Raw genomic sequence first — 23,365 nt, forward strand, 5'->3', positions numbered from 1 at the left:
GAAATAATGCGCGAATTAAATCAATTGTTGCTCTCATCAAATGAATTAATGCACGCATCAATTCAATTATTGCTCTCTTCAATTGAATTGTAACGCGCATCAATTCAATTGTTGATGCAAGGTGAAGATAACGAACAGTGATCAATCTCATAACTCCTATAAGCAATACAAAATAGATAGTTAGACAAACACGGACCCCAGGACACACCAGAGGTGGGATCAGGTGCCTAGGAGGAGTAAGCATCCCCTGATATCATTAATTCATTTGAAGAAATCATTAAGTCAATTAAAGCGCGCATCAATTCAGCTGAAGAATTAATGATATCATCAATTCAATTAATGCGAGCAATAATTCAGAATTGAAGATATCATTAATTATTTGAAGAGATCTTTAATTAAATTGTCGCGCGCATCAAATGAATTGATGATATCTTGAAATAATTTAAGACATCTTCAATTATTTGAGTTTATGTTAATTTGGCGCTCCATAATAATTAACTTTAAAATCGCTTTAAACGAAACTACAAGCCTTGTTTATATAACAAAGATTTTTTTAACAATGACTCTGGTATTTGTTATTTTATACTTTAAAGCTGTATGGTCCGAATTACAATATTTTTTTCCATCTCGTAAAAACGCTATTAAATCATCGCACGTATGTAGTTATGAGACTGTACGACCTATCATAAATTATTTCACCTGTTTTAACCCAAATAATTTGATTTTAAATCGATGTTTACAAATAACCGCGTCACTCTGCCATTTCAAGTGACAGTCACGTGACCAGTTCAAACTTTCAGATCATCGGTGGTCTTTTCTGTGTAAAGCTGTGTATTTTGTTATAACAGTACCGTACCATAAGTTTAATAGAAATAAAAATATCAAATACCTCTTAGTAATTCGTTGTTTTAAGCTCTTTCAGCCTTTAAACTAGACAGTTGCGTATGAGTTAATACATCATGTTGGGATTCCCCTGACGCGCGTGGGTCTATTTATAGACGTCTATTCTGGGATGTTTTATATATGTAGCCACCATATTTACTTTCTAAATAATATTCGCACTGTTTTCTTTTACATGCAGATGTTTTCAAGCATGTAATTAAGGGAAAGTTAATAACTTTATAAAGTAATGAATCTGCTTTAAAGTAATTATGTACAAAAATAATACATGAACATCGGGTCATACAGCTTTAAATAAAAAGATATTCGGTGACACTGCCCCTTCCCACTACAGTGGCGGATCTAGATCTTACTGCGGGGGGGGGGGGGGGGGTCCGAAGGGGGGGAGCATGGGAGGGGGTGTTCCGGGTGTCCTCCCCCGGGAAAATTTCAAAAAGATTGATTCAGAATGGTGCATATTAATGCATTTTCGACTGAAATTCTTGTTCCTTCTTCCTTTCATTTACAGTCACCACATCCTTTGTAGAATTTAAACAAAAAGAATAAACTTGATTTATTGATTCAAAATAATTCATTTTGATGCATTTCAGACTGAAATTCTGGTTCCTTCCTGCTTTGATGCATAGTTATCACTAAAAAAAAAAAAGCCGGGGCGGGGGTGGGGGTCCTACCCCCTAAACCATCTAAAGTAACATTCGTTGTGAATGAGAAGAATGCGAATTTGAAACTCGTAAATAGAAACTACATGTATTTAGCAAACTTACTTACTTAGTCCTCTTCGTGCTGGTCAGCACATAAGGCCGTCACCAGAGACTTCCATGTTGGTCTGTCTTTTGCCCATTTCTGGACCTGTCCCCAACTCCAGTTGTTATCTTTCATTTCTTTCCCCACCGATCTTCTCCAGGTCTCTCTTGGTCTTCCCAGTTGGTGACCATTTCAAAGCAACCCTTGGGATGGAATTTGGGTACATTCTGCATACATGTCCTATCCACAGCCATTTTCTCTTTCTGATCGTCTGGGATAGAGGAGTGGTGTTTGTCCTTTTGTACAGTTCGTCATTTGAGATGGTGTTAGGCCAGAAGATGCGCAATATTCTGCGGAGACATCGGGTCTGAAATACATCCAGTTTGTTGGAAATAGACTTGGTTACTTTCCAAGATTCAGCACCATATAGTAGGACCCCAAGCACGTTGCTCTTGAAGATCTTAATTTTGGTGTTGGTTCTAAACTTTGTTGACCTCCAAATGTTCCGCAGAGCAGCACACACTCCTGTGGCTTTAGAAATGCGAGCTTGTACATCTGCCTCTGAATCCCCATCAGTGGTGATCTTACTTCCTAGGTATGGGAAGTTGGTGACATCTTCTATGTTTGTGCCATTTAAGGAGATAGGTTCCTCTGATATGGTATTGACCTTCATGATCTTAGTTTTGGAGGTGTTTATATGAAGGCCAATTGTTTCAGCTGTTTTTGCGAGCTGGGTGGTTTTTTTCTTGCATGTCTCGATGAACGGTGAGATAACAGTGCAATATCGTCCGCAAAATCAAGTCTTCAAGTATTTCTGTCATACCCCAAGTAATTCCTGTTCGTTTGCTTCAAGTTGTTTTTCGCATAATCCAGTCGATGCAGAAGGTAAAGAGTAAGAGAGAGCAGACATCCCTGTTTCACTCCTGTCGTCAATTTAAACTCCTCTGATAGGGTAGATTCACAGATAACTCTGGCATTAAGTTCAGTGTATTGCATCTTGATGATGGAGATGATTTTATCTGGGATTCCATAATGACGAAGGATTCTTTCTAGGGCTAGGCGATTAACACTATCAAAAGCTTTGGTGAAGTCGATGAAATTGATATATAATGGGGAGTTCCATTCATTGCTTTGTTCTAGAATTTGTCTGAGAGCGAATATCTGATCAGCGCACGACTTCCCTTTCCTAAAGCCTGTTTGCTCTTGACGCAGTAAGGGATCTGTTACTTCTGCAATTCTGTCCAGCATCACTCTGCTTAGAACCTTCATGGTAACGGAAAGCAACATTATTCGTCTATAGTTGTTACAGTTTGAGAGGTCTCCTTTCTTTGGTAATTTAACTATAAGGCCGGTTTTCCAGAAGAATGGTGTTTCTTCTGATTCCCAGATCTTCTGTAAAATATTTGTCAAAATTGTAGGTGTCCAGAATTCTTCGGCCTTGAGAAGCTCTGCATGTATCTGATCAATGCCTGCAGCTTTTCCATTTTTAAGTTCAGCGATTGCCTTTTTTACCTCTTCTATACTTGGTGGATCAGTACCAATATCTAATGGTATTATTATTGCCTCGTTCTCTGGGTCTTTCATATTAAACACTTCTTCAAAATGTTCCTACCAGCGTTTCAGTATGTCTTCTTCTTTTGATAGTACATTTCCCTGTTTGTCTTTAATTGGTAGCTCTGATGACTGAAATTTGCCTGCTAATGTTTTTGTAATTCGATAGAGGGTCTGCATGTCTTGTTTAGAAGCTGCTTGTTCTGCCTCATAAGCTAGCTTTTCAGTGTATGCCTTTCTGTCAGCTCTTGCATTCCTCTTTACTTCCCTGTCAATAGCCCGATAGTCTGCCTGGAGTTGGTCCTTTTGCCTCTTGGATTTTGTGGACAAGATTTTACTTTTCTTCTCTTTTCGTTCTTCTACTAGTTTCCATGTTTTATCTGAAATCCATTCTTCTTTTTTCTTTCTCTTTGGTATTTATTGACTATTTTCTATTAATAGAGGGCGAAGCCCTCTCACGGCCCGAAGGGCCGTGAGAGCGGAGCTCTCCCTATAGGTAACACGTATATACATGTAGATGTTTAAAAGGAAAATATAGGAAAACAATGAAAAATTAAACCATACCTATGGAACTTGAAAATTTTGGTACTAATGGCGTCGATTCGAATACTATCGCGTGGACATGTATTTCTCCATTTTGAATCTCGTCTACCCTAGTTCACGTCGTTCTGAGATGTTACAAAAATTCCTAAAAGCATGTAAATCTTATTTTCTTTATCATATATAATCACTCCACCATTAACGCCATGTTTGTTGTGGTTCAGACGCTAAGTTTGTAAATTTGCTAAAATACGATGCTGAATATGACGTCACAATGTACTGTTTAAATCAGTTGCGTTATATTTCCCGCGTTCAATATATAGGCGGATCAAATCCTGCTAACTTCGGGTTGTTTTTGGTCTGTTTTGGATATAGATACTAATACCAAAACTTGTTTGTTTCGCCCTCAAACACGGTCACGCCGTAAAACATATTACTTTATTAAAAGTTTCCATATCGATTTCATCAGGATGTTCCATAAGTGTTGAAAACTTGTTCTGGATTTTTAATTGAAAAGATCTCAGGGTTTTTGTATCTTTGAGTTTTTGGATGTTGATTGGAGGTGGTCTTTGATATTTTTTCTTTGATTTCCTCAGTTTTAACTTGATTTTTGCCAGTACTGAAGAGTGGTCACTTCCCACATCAGCCCCTTGTTTTGCAACCACATCGAGAAGACTACTTCTCCATATCTTGTTGATGATGATATGGTCAATTTGGTTCTTTGTATGACCATCTGGTGAGTTCCATGTTGTCTTATGGATGTCTTTGTGCATGAATATAGTTCCACCAATTACTAGGTCGTTTTCTTGGCAGAAAGTGCATAGTCTCTCTCCGTTGTTGTTACATTCTCCTATTCCTTGCTGGACCATGATGGTTTCTTTACCTTGGTATTTAGCAAAGTATGAGCATTGAAGACTTTACCATCCTAACCCACCCAACCCCACAATGTTTGGTAGGAAAAAAGATCTTGTCCAGATTTTTTTGAGAATTCAACTTCCAAATTTTTCTTCTGCTTTCTGCTGCCCCCCCCCCCCCCCCCCCCCGGCCGAAAAACAAAGATATATGCCTGGGTTTACTTCATATCTCTGTAACAGGTGCGCAGAATAATCCGGAACTCCGGATCGAAATATTTTAATTTTAGTCTTCAACGACCATTTCTAGTTTTGAGTTGGGCCATTTGTGCCATAAATTTTAGACCAAGGAAGCATCTAGCAGTTATACGTTACTGATTAGATTCCAGTTTTTAATTCAGATGAAGATTGATTGAACTCCAGGTATTTGATATTTTATTTAAACCACACCATATGCTTGTATATCATGCATTATAACACTGCTCAGCGGTTAAAAGTATCTTCTTCCAGTTTAGACTTTAGTGCGAACCATTTTAAATATTTTCGCTCTCGGTCGGGCGTCCAGCGATCGGAAAGTGTTTGGCCTGCTCCGAAGGGAAGGGGGATACACCGGTTCACAGATGTACGTCATTTCATCATTTTGTCCATCACGTTTCTCGGATTTGCAAATTTATCTGCAAGCCTATTATTTATTAAGCCTCCAAAGAACCAGTAGTCACTTTCGCTGACATAGTGAAGAGTGGCTCCATGTAAATTCTTTTTTTTTTTTTTCTTTTTTTTTTTTTGGCTACTTGACGCTCGCGCGGTGTAACAACGTCGAGAGAGATATCACCGTAACCTATCAAGATCAAGATCTGCAAGCTCAATTCAATGTTGCTCTCAACTTATTCTCTTTAGTTTAGAGAAGTCGAGAGGCGTAGCGCCTTCATCGACTTCTCTTTGCAGGGATCAAAATTAACTTTTTTCACTACTAGCAAATTTTAGCTAGTGGACTATTTTCCAACTAGCAAAATTGAGCTTTTAGTAGCATTTTTCAATCGATTGCTGTTTTACTTGAATTTAAGAAAACAAGCATGTCTCTTTATCAAAATAGAGGGAAAATCTTTTAAAATCTCCTTTAAAATGTAATAATAAAAATAAGATTGCGAATTCTTTCATTTAAAATTTAAAGGGAACGTATGGTATAAAAAAAAAATTTTACATCTTAAATACTTTATAGTTGGTAATTAATCCCACTGGTTATTTTTATCTGATTGTAATCAGTTGTGTAGAAATCAGCTCATAAATAGAGCTAAACATCAGCTGCTGGAGGCTGCCATTTTGCAAGATAAAGTTATCGCTCTTTAAGATATTTCCCACAATCCCATCTGCTTATGACGTATACCGGGCAATTGCCTCCGAGTGAAAGCAGCTGGTCATGTCTGACTGCAAAGGATATCAATATGAGCCCGAGTTTAATGAAGAGGAATTATTGGCAGCTTCAAATGAAAACACTAGTGATTTGGAATGGATTGATGAAAATGACAGAAGAAATGATAAAAATTGGTGCTCTTGTGGACATTGTGACATTCTTTCAAGTCGCAGAGAATGTACATGTTGTAAGGAATCTGTGACAGGCTTTTTCATAGGTGTAGATGTGAGAGTTGGAGTTTTGAAATAAGCATGATCTGACATGAGATCGTTGGATCAATCCTTAGCACACATGCTGAACAATGATTGGGCAATTCGATCTCTATGTTGCAGGAAGTTGATTTATCTTCAGTATGGATAAAAACTGGGATATCCATGTCTTCATTGAGCTGAAAATATATATGATAACATCAAAATTACTTCATAAATTAAAGAAATGAATTTTCATTATTAAAGGTACATGTATTTCACACAACAATTTTTACCTTTATTTTTTTGGAGGATTTTATTTTTCCTGGTAGTTTTCTCTTTCTTTGATTTATTGGTACATCTGTTTACAAAAGAAGGATTGTATACAGAACAAATCAGTTGATTATCACTACCCCTCTGCATTAATTGCCGCGTAAATGTCAAGACTTGAAAGATTAACGGCACAAGGGGAATTGAAATGACCCTGGTTGTAAAACTCTGTTAATCAGTTAATAGAGCAATGCATCAAATTACCCGTTTCCTTAGATGTTGATGGTCCAGGTTGGTCACAAGGTTCTGTACATGTGTTTTCCAGAAGACGATTGATTAGCTTAAAAAAATGAAAAATACTTTAAATGACCTTTAATTATATATACATGTATTGTACTTCATATCTTTACTTGTACATTGCCATTAAAGAAATGGTTTAATACAAATTGTGAAAGTGAAGTGCTGTAAATGATTTATGAAAGTATTACCTCCTGCTTTTCCTTTTTCTCATATCTTTTTGAACTACTTTCCCTTATTTTCTTGGGCTTGCTGTCATCAAATATTGTAGGCAGTGCATCTTCTTTTAATAGTTTTCTCTTTGGTGTGTATCCCATTATTTTAGCCTAAATAAAAATCAATTTAACTTAAAGAATAAGTAGAATACAGTGTTTATCCTTCATCTCTAGCCAGTACAAAAATGTTCACTGGATAAGGATATCAAAATGAATTGAATTAAATCAAATTAGAAAATGATCATAAGTTAAAGTTTTTAAGGTTGTAAATAAACACTGATTATTTATACATTTAGAATCATTAATATTTACTGAGAAAAAAAGCAAAATATATTTGGTACTTACCCTTATATCCTCTTTAAAACAATCTTTCTCAAAATGCCGTTCACATACAATTTTATCTCTTGAAAAAACAAATGTTTTTGGATTTAATTTTGCATTTCCTAGGTTATGGATCCATCTTGCACAAAGTTCATAATTTTTTGGGGGATTGGGGATGCTAAAGGTAGATATTCCTTTTCCTCTAACCACAGTGCAAAATTTCGCTTGACACTCAGGCATTATTATAGATATTGGAAAGTGTGTTACTCTGCAACCATTAATGCTATCCCTATAGGCACAGCAACGGTAATGAATTGCCGCATGTACGTCATCAGCCGCCATGATAAGAGATTCTCCCATACAGCTGAATTTTCAGTGTAAATGACAGATTATATCTTGTTATCAGCAGCAATTATTTTTTCTATGCTAGGTTTTGTTGTCTAAAAGGTACCAGTTTTCACATATCAAAATTAAATTTTTGACCATACGTTCCCTTTAATGAATTATCAGACAACATACATGGTGCATGGTGAGGGTACACTTGTGTGGCGTACTCGCTGTACAGAGATCTACCACCAATTTACAACATCATGTAGATTGAAATCTTGAAGACCGTTTGCGCCAATTCAAACTGTATTTTCTAAACTTTTGGAAATTTCATCTAAAAAATTCTAGTTGAAAAGCATCTTCGCTAGCCAAGGGTTTTCGGTCCACTCCGCTCTGGGAGCGGAGTGGACCAAAAACCCTTGGCTAGCGAAGATGGTTGAAAAGAAAACCCCGCGAACTCGAAGTATTTGACTATAGAGTACAGAAGGACACCGCGTGAAACGGTGACACTAACACTGTCATTTGTTGTTTCATGTAGACACGGACGAAATCAACATGCTTGCTATCTAAATCAGATGTCACTGAGATGCCCGAAGTGTGCTTGAAGTAAGCCATCTTCAACATCACTGACTGAGATGACCTTGGTCTTAGTTATTTATTCGATCCAAGTTTACTTTTTCAATACTTGAAAATTCATTCTGTAAAGTGTTTCTCGGCACAAGACAAAATTATAGTAAACTTCTAAGTACAGCCAATAAACCAAGGAAATCTGGGGAAAAGATCGGGTTTTTCTCACTCACAAAAAGTTGCGATCACTTGTGATTTTTTACTCGCAATTTCAATTTTTAACTCGCATTTAGCGAGTATTTCCCCTTAATTTCATTGCCTGCTTTGCAAGCATTCCTGTTTTGATTCTGGAAAATGTGTAAATGCCAGAGTCCATGATGGTTTATGCTTTGACCGACCTTTCGACTCAGATGTGCCTGGATTTACACAATAGACAAGTTGTTTTTAAACATTTAACAGTAATGCACAAGACTTTCAAACATTTAACAGTAATGCACAAAACTGTCACAAGGAAATCAATGTTTACTTGCTTTTAATCAATTTTCAACATGTCCCCTTTCCCAGGTATACGTTAACTGGTCTTGCGAGAAGCGATGTCACAATAGGGGACCAGTTAATTGGCTGATGTAATCGGAGTTGTGATTTAAACCAGGGACAGGTTGTGTTGGTTGTTTTTTTTTAACTGTGTTATGTACTGTTCCACACACATTGGTACCGTGTTGGGCAAAAATTTTACTGTGTCACACAGTAAAAACGCTTATGAAGAACCCTGCCACATTGTATAGAACAATACAATAATTACAGATGTTTTCATCTCATCTTTATTTCAACCAATGCATTAGTTGTCACAATATAAGTGTCACAAAAGTAATGTTGAGTCATTTCAATCAATGTATTTAGCATTTCTTGTTGATATCACCTGTTGCCGCCATAACAGCCTGTCAGGGTTTTTTTTTTTTTTCAAAACTCAACGCACCCCATTTTATGTAAGTTATTTGCACAGATTTGTTTATTCCGGTTTGTTGGCAACACATATGCCCTGTACCGATGTATTTGAGGATTTTTTCTGTGAAATACGAGAATTGTTCACAATTATATAGGACATTACCAGCCGTAGACAAAAAGATGTCATTTAGCATTGAATGACAATGATGGCTCGCGTTCTTCTTAAACAAAACATCTTTGTGACCTATAGATTTCTGACCAGTGCAACTGTTTTGTCTGAGATCCATCGAACATGTTCTAAAATCATAGCACACATTGCTTTTGATAACCCAGTTTCTGATTAGCCAATGGAATTGAAAATTGCCCAATCAACATATGAGTAAACTTTGCTGTATCAAAATGGAAGCAGTCGAGTTGAAAGATGCACCCCAATGTATAAATCCTGGGTATGGCAACATTTTGGCTTTAGGACAAGTGATAAGAGTGTTGCTTTATGTTAAACGTTTTTACATTATGTAGAATTTATTTGCAGAGAGCAATAAATACAATGAAACATAAAAAATCTTAGCATTATGAAGAATTTGGTACATGCTATTGTATCGAATGGAAAATCATCGAATCGAGATTAAAGTATCGAAAATCCAATCAAATTGAGACAGGGTTGGGCGGTTAAATACTCCCCAAGTGGTCAATACTGGTCAGTTGTTATTTAAATTGTCCATTTTCCTACTTTTGTACATTTCTTGCAAAGATAAATTAGGTCTTTTCATTATAGGGATCAATTGTTGATTAATATTTTTCATTAGATAATCAAATGTAATTTCATAAGTTTAATATATTTGGTTTGCTGAAACTGACCGAAGTATCTTCGGTACCTACCAGAGGGTCACAGTTCTATAGCATAGCTTGAGGATTAGAGACATACCTCTTAATACATGTACCTGGACAGATTAAGAATAAAAGGTAGCTGGACATTACCTGAGCACAGGAAGCAGAGTTGACAGGTGTTAAGAAGCATAGGCTGGGACCAGAGATGACCAATGTGCCTGTTATTGTTATGAAAACATCACCAACCCACCCTCTCAAATGTTTATTCAACAGTTAAAATGAAGATTGATGAAACAATACTTATAGGTAGTTCTTGTTAAACTAAGGAATTTGAACAGAAACTTTTACATCTTCCCCAATTCAACAGTCATTTGCACATTATTTATTTAATATTATGACTTATAAGTATATTATAAACTGATAGACGTGCAATGTTATGAATTACAGTATTTACCAAAGTGGTCACTTAAACATTTAAAATAAATAACACAGACTATATTGACCAAATAATTTTCAATTGACCAGTATTAACCAGTATTGACCGGTTTTAACCAGTATTGACCACCAGCCTGGTCAATACTCATATTGACCACTTTTTTGCCAACCCTGAATTGAGAAGGTACTGAATCGTTTCTAATTATTACATCAGAAATAGGACATTTTACCACCATTATAAATTGGTATTTTGACATAAAATGGCCATTTTTCAGATTTTACAAGTTTTTTCTTGGAAACATAAGTACATATATGTACAAGTTCGAGATAACAGGGTTTCACTTTTGACAGTTGAGGTCCAATCAAGAAATGCTGGATGAGGTGGAGTATGATCTTTAAGTTTGGCTTGACAGTCATTGTCCTGGTCTCTGTGTGCATGTTCTACCTGATCCACCACCAGTCTGATGATTCAGTACACGAGCCGCCCTCAGAAGATGACACAAGTGTCGGAAACCAGTCAGAAGAAATCCAAGAGATTAGTGCAGAGGAAAAGCTGCGTCGCGCTGAACTAGAAAAGTACCTTATTATTTCAAAAATGTCTATATTGTGATGGAATGTCAATCTTTTTAAAAAAAAATTTGTCAACTTTTCTTTTTTCAAAAATTCAGTTGCAGAGAAAGAAACAGTAATGTAAAACAAAAATATTTAGTATATATTTGTTTGCCAGTTTGAAAACAATGCACATATTATTAATCTCTATTACATATACATGTTTTTACAGTATCTTCAGGTTGTATTGCTTAAAAGAAACACCTCTCTCACTGAAATGTATGATCTTTTCAGTCTATACAGTTCAAAATTCAGAAGCACAGTATCTTCAAAAAAAGATTGAATAACTGTTCACTTTACTTGTTCATGATGTTCACGTGAGATGATAGTGAAGCTAAATGTATAAATGTTCACACTACTTTATGATGTTCACGTGAGATGATAGTGAAGCTAAATGTATAAATGTTCACACTACTTTATGATGTTCACGTGAGATGATAGTGAAGCTAAATGTATAAATGTTCACACTACTTTATGATGTTCACGTGAGATGATAGTGAAGCTAAATGTATAAATGTTCACACTACTTTATGATGTTCTCGTGAGATGATAGTGAAGCTAAATGTATAAATGTTCACACTACTTTATGGTGTTCACGTGAGATAACAGTGAAGCTAACTTTATTGAAGGAAAGAGAGAAGATGGAGAGAGAGTATCCATCTTGCTGTTGTTGTATGTGGTGACCGTGGCAACGAGTCCATCATCCTTATCAAGTCTGCCATCCTCTTCACCAAATCTTTCATCATCATCCACATCTTTTCTGAGCAGGAGTTGCATTCCTCGCTTCAACAACAGGTGATGGTTTTTAAATTAGTTACTCAAATTACATAAAATTAGAAAATGGGACCTATTAAACTATGTACAGGTGATTCTCGATGGCTCATATTTCAATCTCTCGAAGTGAAATCATGGTCTTTATTTTTATCTCTATATAACAAAGCAAATTTACTATCGATCTCTCGAACTATTGATTTCTCAAAAATCTTGATCTCTGAGGGTGAAGTTGGGTCCCGTAAAACACATTTCATTCTAGATCTCGAGAAGTGGGGTAGCATATACCCACCATTACCCAAGCATGTAATAATTTCTGCTTGGACCTTACCTGGATTTTGTTGAATGCTGGAGGATAGTGTGGCTGTGGTAATTAGGTGTTTACATATTAGGTGAAACTTCACCTGTGCTTCTTTGTGGAGGTGACACACTTGAGTATATAATTGGCTAATTGGTCAGTTTACACCTTACACAGGGATCTTGTGATGATTAAAATTTATATAATCCAACTATAATAAAAGAAATGTTTTTTTATATAATCCCACTATGAATAAAATCTATAATTTCTTTTGACTTGACAACAAGAGAGTAAGTTTTAGACTTTAATTTAGAAATCTACAAACTGTTAAATTTCTTGAGTTTGTTCTTTGTGTAAAGTTACTCTAAAACATAATTTTACTCATTCGTTAGAATTTTTGTTTTGTGTAAAGCAACATAACATTGTGCTCTGTTTAGTTAGTGATAGTAAAGCTTCATGGGAACTTTTGTATGCCTGTCTTAGCATGATTAAAGAACAAATAAATACATAAACTTTGAAATGTTTTTATTAATGCAAAATAAGGTTTTTTATTTTGATATCAAAGTACCTGACAAATATGAAGGAAAACATGTCAAAACGATATGATCTTGTTGATAAAGATTTCCAGTTACTGTAAAATCTGAACCATATGGTTGGACCTTCAATTTCCGAATTTCGAACTCTAGATTTCTCTAAGTTTTATCAAGGTCCCTCAAACTTTGAGTTATCGAGAGTTGCCTGTATTTGTATTTCACTACACAAGCATCTAATGACATCGTTGTAATTTGACAGGGCTGTGGGATTATTATCATTATTTAGTTTGTTATCCAGCAATATTAAAGTCTCATTATTCTACACCAACACCTCACATATGAGCAATCATAGCAAGATTATGTTGAAAAGAATTCCAGCTTAAATATTCATGTTATGATGGGTCCCATTTTCATTAATCATTCAAAAGCTATCGCAGGCAAATTAATGTCAGTAACCAATAACAGACTGTCACAGTGTCAGTCATCAGTAACAGACTGTCACAGTGTCAGTAACAGTAACAGACTGTCACAGTGTCAGTAACAGTAACAGACTGTCACAGTGTCAGTCATCAGTAACAGAGTGTCACAGTGTCAGTCATCAGTAATAGACCATCACAGTGTCAGTAACAGTAACAGACTGTCACAGTGTCAGTAACAGTAACAGAGTGTCACAGTGTCAGTAATCAGTAACAGACTGTCACAGTGTCAGTAATTACTAACAGACTGTCACAGTGTCAGTCATCAGTAACAGAGTGTCACAGTGTCAGTCATTAGTAACAGACTGTCACAGTGTCAGTCATCAGTAACAGACCATCACAGTGTCAGTCATCAGTAATAGACTGTCACAGTGTCAGTAATTACTAACAGACTGTCACAGTGTCAGTAACAGTAACAGACTGTCACAGTGTCAGTCATCAGTAACAGACTGTCACAGTGTCAGTCATCAGTAACAGACCATCACAGTATCAGTCATCAGTAACAGACTGTCACAGTGTCAGTCATCAGTAACAGACCATCACAGTGTCAGTCATCAGTAACAGACTGTCACAGTGTCAGTAATCAGTAACAGACCATCACAATGTCAGTCATCAGTAACAGACCATCAAAGTGTCAGTCATCAGTAACAGACTGTCACAGTGTCAGTCATCAGTAACAGACCATCACAATGTCAGTCATCAGTAACAGACCATCACAGTGTCAGTCATCAGTAACAGACCATCACAATGTCAGTCATCAGTAACAGAGTGTCACAGTGTCAGTAATCAGTAACAGACTGTCACAGTGTCAGTCATCAGTAACAGACCATCACAGTGTCAGTCATCAGTAACAGACTGTCACAGTGTCAGTCATCAGTAACAGACTGTCACAGTGTCAGTAACCAGTAACAGACTGTCACAGTGTCAGTCATCAGTAACAGACTGTCACAGTGTCAGTCATCAGTAACAGACCATCACAATGTCAGTCATCAGTAACAGACCATCAAAGTGTCAGTAATCAGTAACAGACCATCACAATGTCAGTCATCAGTAACAGACCATCACAGTGTCAGTCATCAGTAACAGACCATCACAATGTCAGTCATCAGTAACAGAGTGTCACAGTGTCAGTAATCAGTAACAGGCTGTCACAGTGTCAGTAACAGTAACAGACTGTCACAGTGTCAGTCATCAGTAACAGAGTGTCACAGTGTCAGTCACCAGTAACAGAGTGTCACAGTGTCAGTCATCAGTAACAGACTATCATAGTGTCAGTAACAGTAACAGGCTGTCACAGTGTCAGTAACAGTAACAGACTGTCACAGTGTCAGTCATCAGTAACAGACTATCATAGTGTCAGTAATTACTAACAGACTGTCACAGTGTCAGTAACAGTAACAGACTGTCACAGTGTCAGTCATCAGTAACAGACTGTCACAGTGTCAGTCATCAGTAACAGACTATCACAGTGTCAGTAACAGTAACAGACTGTCACAGTGTCAGTAATCAGTAACAGACCATCACAATGTCAGTCATCAGTAACAGACCATCAAAGTGTCAGTCATCAGTAACAGACCATCACAATGTCAGTCATCAGTAACAGACTGTCACAGTGTCAGTCATCAGTAACAGACTGTCACAGTATCAGTAATCAGTAACAGACCATCACAGTGTCAGTCATCAGTAACAGACCATCAAAGTGTCAGTAATCAGTAACAGACCATCACAGTGTCAGTCATCAGTAACAGACCATCACAATGTCAGTCATCAGTAACAGACCATCACAGTGTCAGTCATCAGTAACAGACTGTCACAGTGTCAGTCATCAGTAACAGACTGTCACAGTGTCAGTCATCAGTAACAGACTGTCACAGTGTCAGTCATCAGTAACAGACCATCAAAGTGTCAGTCATCAGTAACAGACTGTCACAGTGTCAGTAATTACTAACAGACTGTCACAGTGTCAGTAACAGTAACAGACTGTCACAGTGTCAGTCATCAGTAACAGACCATCAAAGTGTCAGTAATCAGTAACAGACCATCACAGTGTCAGTCATCAGTAACAGACCATCACAATGTCAGTCATCAGTAACAGACCATCACAGTGTCAGTCATCAGTAACAGACTGTCACAGTGTCAGTCATCAGTAACAGACTGTCACAGTGTCAGTCATCAGTAACAGACTGTCACAGTGTCAGTCATCAGTAACAGACCATCAAAGTGTCAGTCATCAGTAACAGACTGTCACAGTGTCAGTAATTACTAACAGACTGTCACAGTGTCAGTAACAGTAACAGACTGTCACAGTGTCAGTCATCAGTAACAGAGTGTCACAGTGTCAGTCATCAGTAACAGACTGTCACAGTGTCAGTCATCAGTAACAGACTGTCACAGTGTCAGTCATCAGTAACAGACTGTCACAGTGTCAGTCATCAGTAACAGACTATCATAGTGTCAGTAATTACTAACAGACTGTCACAGTGTCAGTAACAGTAACAGACTGTCACAGTGTCAGTCATCAGTAACAGACTGTCACAGTGTCAGTCATCAGTAACAGACTATCACAGTGTCAGTAACAGTAACAGACTGTCACAGTGTCAGTAATCAGTAACAGACCATCACAATGTCAGTCATCAGTAACAGACCATCAAAGTGTCAGTCATCAGTAACAGACTGTCACAGTGTCAGTCATCAGTAACAGACCATCACAATGTCAGTCATCAGTAACAGACCATCAAAGTGTCAGTCATCAGTAACAGACCATCACAATGTCAGTCATCAGTAACAGACTGTCACAGTGTCAGTCATCAGTAACAGACTGTCACAGTATCAGTAATCAGTAACAGACCATCACAGTGTCAGTCATCAGTAACAGACCATCAAAGTGTCAGTAATCAGTAACAGACCATCACAGTGTCAGTAATCAGTAACAGACCATCACAATGTCAGTCATCAGTAACAGACTGTCACAGTGTCAGTAATCAGTAACAGACCATCACAATGTCAGTCATCAGTAACAGACTGTCACAGTGTCAGTAATCAGTAACAGACCATCACAATGTCAGTAATCAGTAACAGACTGTCACAGTGTCAGTCATCAGTAACAGACTGTCACAGTATCAGTCATCAGTAACAGACCATCACAATGTCAGTCATCAGTAACAGACCATCACAGTGTCAGTCATCAGTAACAGACCATCACAGTGTCAGTCATCAGTAACAGACTGTCACAGTGTCAGTCATCAGTAACAGACTGTCACAGTGTCAGTCATCAGTAACAGACTGTCACAGTGTCAGTCATCAGTAACAGACCATCAAAGTGTCAGTCATCAGTAACAGACTGTCACAGTGTCAGTAATTACTAACAGACTGTCACAGTGTCAGTAACAGTAACATACTGTCACAGTGTCAGTCATCAGTAACAGAGTGTCACAGTGTCAGTAATTAATAACAGACTGTCACAGTGTCAGTAATCAGTAACAGACTGTCACAGTGTCAGTCATCAGTAACAGAGTGTCACAGTGTCAGTCATCAGTAACAGACCATCAAAGTGTCAGTAATCAGTAACAGACCATCACAGTGTCAGTCATCAGTAACAGACTGTCACAGTGTCAGTAATCAGTAACAGAGTGTCACAGTGTCAGTCACCAGTAACAGAGTGTCACAGTGTCAGTAATCAGTAACAGACCATCACAGTGTCAGTCATCAGTAACAGACTGTCACAGTGTCAGTAATCAGTAACAGACTGTCACAGTGTCAGTCACCAGTAACAGACCATCACAATGTCAGTCATCAGTAACAGAGTGTCACAGTGTCAGTCACCAGTAACAGAGTGTCACAGTGTCAGTCATCAGTAACAGACTATCACAGTGTCAGTCACCAGTAACAGACCATCACAATGTCAGTCATCAGTAACAGACCATCACAGTGTCAGTAACAGTAACAGGCTGTCACAGTGTCAGTAACAGTAACAGACTGTCACAGTGTCAGTCATCAGTAACAGACTATCATAGTGTCAGTAATTACTAACAGACTGTCACAGTGTCAGTAACAGTAACAGACTGTCACAGTGTCAGTCATCAGTAACAGACTGTCACAGTGTCAGTAACAGTAACAGACTGTCACAGTATCAGTCATCAGTAACATACTGTCACAGTGTCAGTCATCAGTAACAGAGTGTCACAGTGTCAGTCATCAGTAACAGAGTGTCACAGTGTCAGTAATCAGTAACAGACTGTCACAGTGTCAGTCATCAGTAACAGACTGTCACAGTGTCAGTAACAGTAACAGACTGTCACAGTGTCAGTAACAGTAACAGACTGTCACAGTGTCAGTCATCAGTAACAGAGTGTCACAGTGTCAGTCATCAGTAACAGACTGTCACAGTGTCAGTCATCAGTAACAGACTGTCACAGTGTCAGTCATCAGTAACAGACTGTCACAGTGTCAGTAACAGTAACAGACTGTCACAGTGTCAGTCATCAGTAACAAACTGTCAAAGTGTCAATATTCAACAAAATACATTAGACAAATATGAAGATAACAATAACAGTAGTACAACAGTAGTACAGAGGGAACAAAACCGATCCAGTCAGTTTGAATATAATATATTTCATCGAGTGAGATGCTTACTAAAGGAACAAGCCATTTCGTCTTCAATATAAATGTGATGTTAATTTGCCGATTGATCAGCAGGTTTTCTTGATATTTACAGATAGCATCCTGGCCAAGAGTCATCAGTGAGAAATTTGAATATCACTTGTATGATATCAGTTACCCCGACTCAAACAATGAATGGAAAATGTTGTTTAAACCATGTGCCTCCCAGCGATTATTTATTCCTGTAAGTACTCTGGGTGTTTTGAGCAGATGTTCCAAGAGTTGCTAGGTTACATAAACTATTAAAAGATTTCTCTGTCTTCTGTATGTGTGGCATACTTTCTTTCTCCAAAATAATTTCATGTCATGTCACCAAACTCAACATGATTATGTGAATAATGTCCTGACATCAAATTCAATATGATTGTTTGTATTCTGCCATGCTATGATTGTGTGTAGCACAGGTGCTTGGGTCATAATATATGAATACACATCTAACCTTATACATAATATGTAGTTGATTATTTACATAAGTATAAGGTTAGATGTGTATTCATATATTATGACCCAAGCACCTGTGGTGTGTAGAGCCATATTGTGTCCAGAAGAAGTGTTATTTTCTGAGAGAGGAGAACTCTGGCCCGTATTTCTTGAAAGAATTTATATTTAAAACTTGGACTTAGATTTTACGCAAATTTTGACCGTTCAAATGTTTTTTAAAAAGTTTGAAATTTTTTCGAGAAATCCAAGGCAGGTGTCACCATGGCTCCTGGTGGACCAAAAACAATTTGGAATTTTAAGATATCATTACATAAGGTTACTTAAATTGCTTGCTTTATGATGTCTTAAAGGGAAAGGCAACCCAAAAGATTTTTACATTATAAATGATAGGATTAATCATATGATAAAGATTTGTCATACAATTCTGTTGATACATGTATATGGCCTAGATATGCTTCAGTACTAATTTGAAAACGTCAAAAATTGAAATTCCCGCATTCTATAGAGGCTGCCAGATGTGTAACTCTTTTGTATTCAAGACCACAAAAATCAATAATTTTGACGTCACACCGTCTGTTCCGGTTTTGATGAGATTCTAAGATCCTCCACAGGTGTTTGGGTTCAGCCTCACCACCCCCCCCCCACCCCCACCCCCCCCCCCCCCCCCCCCCCCTCCGAATAAGCTACATGAGTTGATTTAATTATTTTTTTCTTGAAAATATTTCTAATGCATGTCAACGTCTTGCATACCCATAAAGTCCAAAATAATTCAAAATAAGCCTTTTAAAAAAAAATACCACTGTTTATTATATAAGTTCTGTTATAATAACCAGTGGGGGTATTTTTTTTAAAAGGACTTAATTTTGACTTTATGGGTATGCAAGACGTTGTTGACATGCATTAGAAATATTTTCAACAAAAAATTAATTAAATCAACTCATGTAGCTTATTCGGAGGGGGGGAGGGGGGGGGGTGTGTGAACCCCAAGCACCTGCGAGATCATCAATTGAAAGATGTGCATGTGATAGATCTTCCAAATAAATAGGTTGATGCCTTCCTTGCAAGCAGTTAATTACACTTATGCGAAGGGGAGATGTGAAAAAAGGTTATTTTTCAAAATTCCTGACTCAACCAAGTTATTTGAAAAGAAAAGACTACGTAAACTGTGGATCCATCAATTGCGTAATGATAAGTTGAGGTTGGAGACATTTGTATGAAGAATGTGTACCGTCTGCCTGGTCTGCAACTCGACTTAACGCCTTCTTTTCTCAATTTCTTCTTGCGAAAGAACGGGCTCAAATCCATACAGCTCCAAACTTAACTGTTCGTGACTTGTCATGTTTACAGTGCTGCTGATGAAATAAACCGGAATAGACGGTGTGACGTCATAAATTAAACTCCAATGGCCACTCTCTTAGTGGCGGGTAATTTAAAATACATGATAGATTAAAATTGATTTAATTGTTAAGCAAAGATTTTTGTAGTTAAAGACTGTCAATTACGATATCAGTAAGTGATACTTTATTCATCAAAGCAAATATGTGGTTAGGGTTGCCTTTCCCTTTAATAGAATCTCTTGTCATGATTTTGATAATCTCTGTACAATACACACGTCTGAATCGAGTTTTATATTTTGAAAAAGGGGCAAACTGGTAACTCAGATTCTCAGACAATCTCTGTTAATGGGCAAACTGGTAACTCGGATTCTCAGACAATCTCTGTTATTGGGCAAACTGGTAACTCGGATTCTCAGACAATCTCTGTTAATGGGCAAACTGGTAACTCAGATTCTCAGACAATCTCTGTTATTGGGCAAACTGGTAACTCGGATTCTCAGACAATCTCTGTTAATGGGCAAACTGGTAACTCAGATTGTAACTCAGATTCTCAAACAATCTCTGTTAATAATTATGTGTCACTACCCAGTCAAACAGAATCAATAGATGTTCATAGCTTAATACTGCATTTGAATTCATTCTTTTACAGTCACTCTTAACCAATGTGGATTCTGTGCTGTATGTTGACACAGACATTTTATTTCTGTCTCCGCTGGAGGAAATCTGGTTCCATTTTACCCGGTTCAATAACACCCAGCTGATTGCTCTGGCTCCAGAGAGTGAGGACAGACAAACTGGCTGGTACAATAGATTTGCCAGACACCCATATTATGGGGAGCTAGGTAAAAATAATGATTTGGACATTTTATAACTATTTACCTGTCTTAACATCAGTGATCTGTGGAAATTTCCCCACTAACTGAGGATAGGACAGAAAGTGCACATGTATTCCATGGTTGAATGTACATGTCATCATCAATATTTCAAAACTTTTCTCATGAATTTCTAGGGGTCAATTCTGGCGTGATGCTGATGAATTTAACAAGACTTAGAAATTCCACGTGGCTTCCATCAGTAATGAAATACTACAGAGAGTACAAATTGAAAATAACCTGGGGCGATCAGGACCTAATCAACATTTACTTTCACTTTCACCCTGGTAAGAAGAATATATAATGAAATACAATGCTGATGTGATGGTACTTAATTGTTTGTTTGTTTTTTTTGTTGTTTTTTTGTTTTCTTTTTTGTTTATTTTATTTATTTCTTAATTTTTTTTCCTTTTGATTTAAAGAATATATCTACATTCATTTATTTTCAATTCCAAAATTATGTTTTTAAATTCAAATCATGCAGCTTTTTCTAGTGTCTTCATGTATTTATGTACAATGTAGAGAGGTCAATAGGATTTTTTTCTTAATCACAGATGAGCTTTACTTTTACACAAGTGTAGTAATTAGGGTCATACGGACCTTGGATATTGGACTGGGTAGCTCAGTGGTTAAAGCACCTGACTAGAATACAGGGGTCCTGGGTTCGAATCTCGGTCCAGCCACAAATTTTCTCCTCTCTTATACTACATTTGGTGCCGTTGACCACCCCTGCACTGCAGGTTGTCCTGCCAGGGACAAAAAAGAATCTGAGTTTTTTGTGTCTTCAAGGACGAAGACAAATTAAGGAGGGAGGAATGTAGTAATCAAGGCCATACGGACCTTGGATATTGGACTGGGTAGCTCAGTGGTTAGAGCACCTGACTAGTAATGCAGGGGTCCCGGGTTCGAATCCCGGTCCAGCCACAAATTTTCTCCTCTCTCTTATACTACACATATATTCACATACATTAAAACGTAGAGAGGTCAATAGAATTTTGTTCTTAATCACAGATGAGCTTTATTTTTACTCATGTATTCACATACATTAAAACGTACTGAGGTCATAGAATTTTGTTCTTTATCACAGATGAGCTTTATTTTTACTCATGTATTCACATACATTAAAATGTACAGAGGTCATAGAATTTTGTTCTTTATCACAGATGAGCTTTACATTTACCCATGTGAATGGAATTACAGACCTGATCATTGTATGTATACGAGTGTATGTAAAGGAGCAGATCGAAGTGGTGCTTATATACTTCATGGCAATCGACGCGCCATGCAGAATGATAAACAGCCAGCATTTAAGGCTGTTTATACAGCATTTAAAGAAGTAAGTACTGGATTGAATATGATATATGCCCAGCCAACAAAGTCAATAGATTTACTTTTGAAGATTAAGCCATCGTGCACAGTTGTTCTAGAATATATGATAAAAGCTTTGTATGTCATATATAGGTAGCAAATAATGGAGGAAAATCTCCATTTCTTCAAGGTCACACATCTACCTTAAATTAAAACAAGGTCATAGGTGTTTGTCACTTCTTAGCATTGTGAAGAGAATAATGCTGAATGTTCTGAGTAAGCAATATATTACTCTCTGGTAGCTTTACGCTTCTGTAAGTCTTCTACTCTCAAAAACTATAAAGTTAAAGGCATAGGCTCTATCTTTTATCTCAAAAATGACATCACAATATTCTGCAAGAAGACCTCCAAAAAGCAAATTTGTAATATAGTTGCAGCGCTTTGAAATTGAAGTCATTTTGACGTGTTAGCCCTCTATGAAATGTTTGTCTGGAGGACAATATATTAAACTGGTACCCCACTGATTTGTGGCTACACACAAACATAAGAGATGCAAAGTCAACAGGGTACCAGTTTAGGCAAATGAGAACAGGGAATTATTTTGTAATTACTATCGTATCCAATGTGTTTATAAACATTCTGAAGAACCTTTTGTGATTTTCTAGTTATGATCTTTAATTTCACCACCTTTTTGGAACATGCAAAATTTTACCAATATCTTAGACCCTATGCCTTTAAAACATAAAACTGAAAAAATCTTGAAATCTCAAGAATTCAAAAAGATCAAAGAAGGGAAATAAATCTTGGTTACCTCATCAATGCAACTTCAGCAAGGACAAGCGAAATTAATTAGATCGAGGTGTTTTGTGCATTGTAAGATTATTTTTATCATTGCAGTATGAATTCCTTCAGAAAATGAAAACGTCTTTACTTCCAACGCTTTTGAAGTATCTGGAGACGGCATCAAAGACTCCATGTGGAACTGTCAAACATATATTTTCAAAAAGAGTTACCCAGTTTATAAACCATGCCGATCAATAGACAGTTATTGCTAGTAAACAAATTATGATTTCTGTCCTCCCTCTAAACAATGTATTACTGTGATAGACTGGAAAGAAGATTGTGTTTTATAAAAAGTTTTATGCATTTGATAAACTCTTGCATGTTTTTTTTTTTTATTAAGAACGGTGATCATGTTCCTATTAGTGTATTCTATTAAAAAAAAACATATTTTACTTGTAAATCATGAAATGATATATTAAAGAAAACACAGAAATAATACAAAATATACACGTAATTTTTTTTTTATTTTTATGGTTCATCATCAGTGTATTCTATGAACAAACATTTATTACTTGTAAATCATGAAATGGTTTATTAAAAGATAAGATAAAAACATACATATGAATGTTCATTTCTGTATTTGTTTTCAGTGCCCCTTTAACACGGGGGAGGGGTGTGTGTGTGTTATGACTGTCTTTCTGAACTGAATGTGACGACGGTCTTCCTCCCTTGTCGTTTGGAGATATCTATACTTCTGCATGCAGAATTACTGCTCAGTCTAAATAAATCAAATCTCTATCACACTGAATTAAAGCCTTATATAATTGAAATATTGCTCTCTTCAAATGAATTAGTATGTGCTCTGATTATATTATTGCGGGCGTTAAT

General features: G+C 36.9%; 3 protein-coding genes across 4 annotated transcripts in view; 1 reads left to right on the forward strand and 2 right to left on the reverse strand.

Annotated features, from left to right (window-relative positions):
- LOC125646897 (glucoside xylosyltransferase 2-like) overlaps positions 1 to 23,094 on the forward strand; it is a 31,004-nt gene extending 7,910 nt beyond the window's left edge. The window contains exons 1-8 of one of the 2 annotated variants that reach the window (XM_048873497.2): positions 4,830 to 5,009; positions 10,742 to 10,966; positions 11,629 to 11,794; positions 17,792 to 17,920; positions 20,164 to 20,356; positions 20,524 to 20,673; positions 21,550 to 21,722; positions 22,592 to 23,094. In XM_048873497.2, the coding sequence (XP_048729454.2) occupies positions 10,767 to 10,966; positions 11,629 to 11,794; positions 17,792 to 17,920; positions 20,164 to 20,356; positions 20,524 to 20,673; positions 21,550 to 21,722; positions 22,592 to 22,735 (1,155 nt within the window). In that variant the 5' untranslated portion in view covers positions 4,830 to 5,009; positions 10,742 to 10,766 and the 3' untranslated portion in view covers positions 22,736 to 23,094. Of the gene's footprint in view, positions 1 to 4,829; positions 5,010 to 10,741; positions 10,967 to 11,628; positions 11,795 to 17,791; positions 17,921 to 20,163; positions 20,357 to 20,523; positions 20,674 to 21,549; positions 21,723 to 22,591 lie in introns of those variants that run through there. The other variant, XM_048873498.2, reaches the window with a different exon arrangement.
- Positions 3,253 to 4,604, reverse strand: LOC130047194 (uncharacterized). The gene is made up of 2 exons (XM_056141794.1): positions 4,173 to 4,604; positions 3,253 to 3,603 (listed from the first exon to the last, which is right to left on the reverse strand). Exons 1-2 carry the CDS (start codon positions 4,602 to 4,604, stop codon positions 3,253 to 3,255), a joined length of 783 nt encoding a protein of 260 aa, XP_055997769.1.
- Positions 5,796 to 7,568, reverse strand: LOC125651811 (uncharacterized). The gene is made up of 5 exons (XM_048880590.2): positions 7,313 to 7,568; positions 6,944 to 7,078; positions 6,720 to 6,795; positions 6,482 to 6,546; positions 5,796 to 6,385 (listed from the first exon to the last, which is right to left on the reverse strand). Exons 1-5 carry the CDS (start codon positions 7,526 to 7,528, stop codon positions 6,209 to 6,211), a joined length of 669 nt encoding a protein of 222 aa, XP_048736547.2. The 5' UTR covers positions 7,529 to 7,568; the 3' UTR covers positions 5,796 to 6,208.
- Positions 23,095 to 23,365: the final 271 nt, after the last annotated feature.

This window comes from Ostrea edulis, chromosome 6 (genome assembly GCF_947568905.1).
Source record: "Ostrea edulis chromosome 6, xbOstEdul1.1, whole genome shotgun sequence".
NCBI classification, from domain to species: Eukaryota; Metazoa; Mollusca; class Bivalvia; order Ostreida; family Ostreidae; genus Ostrea; species Ostrea edulis.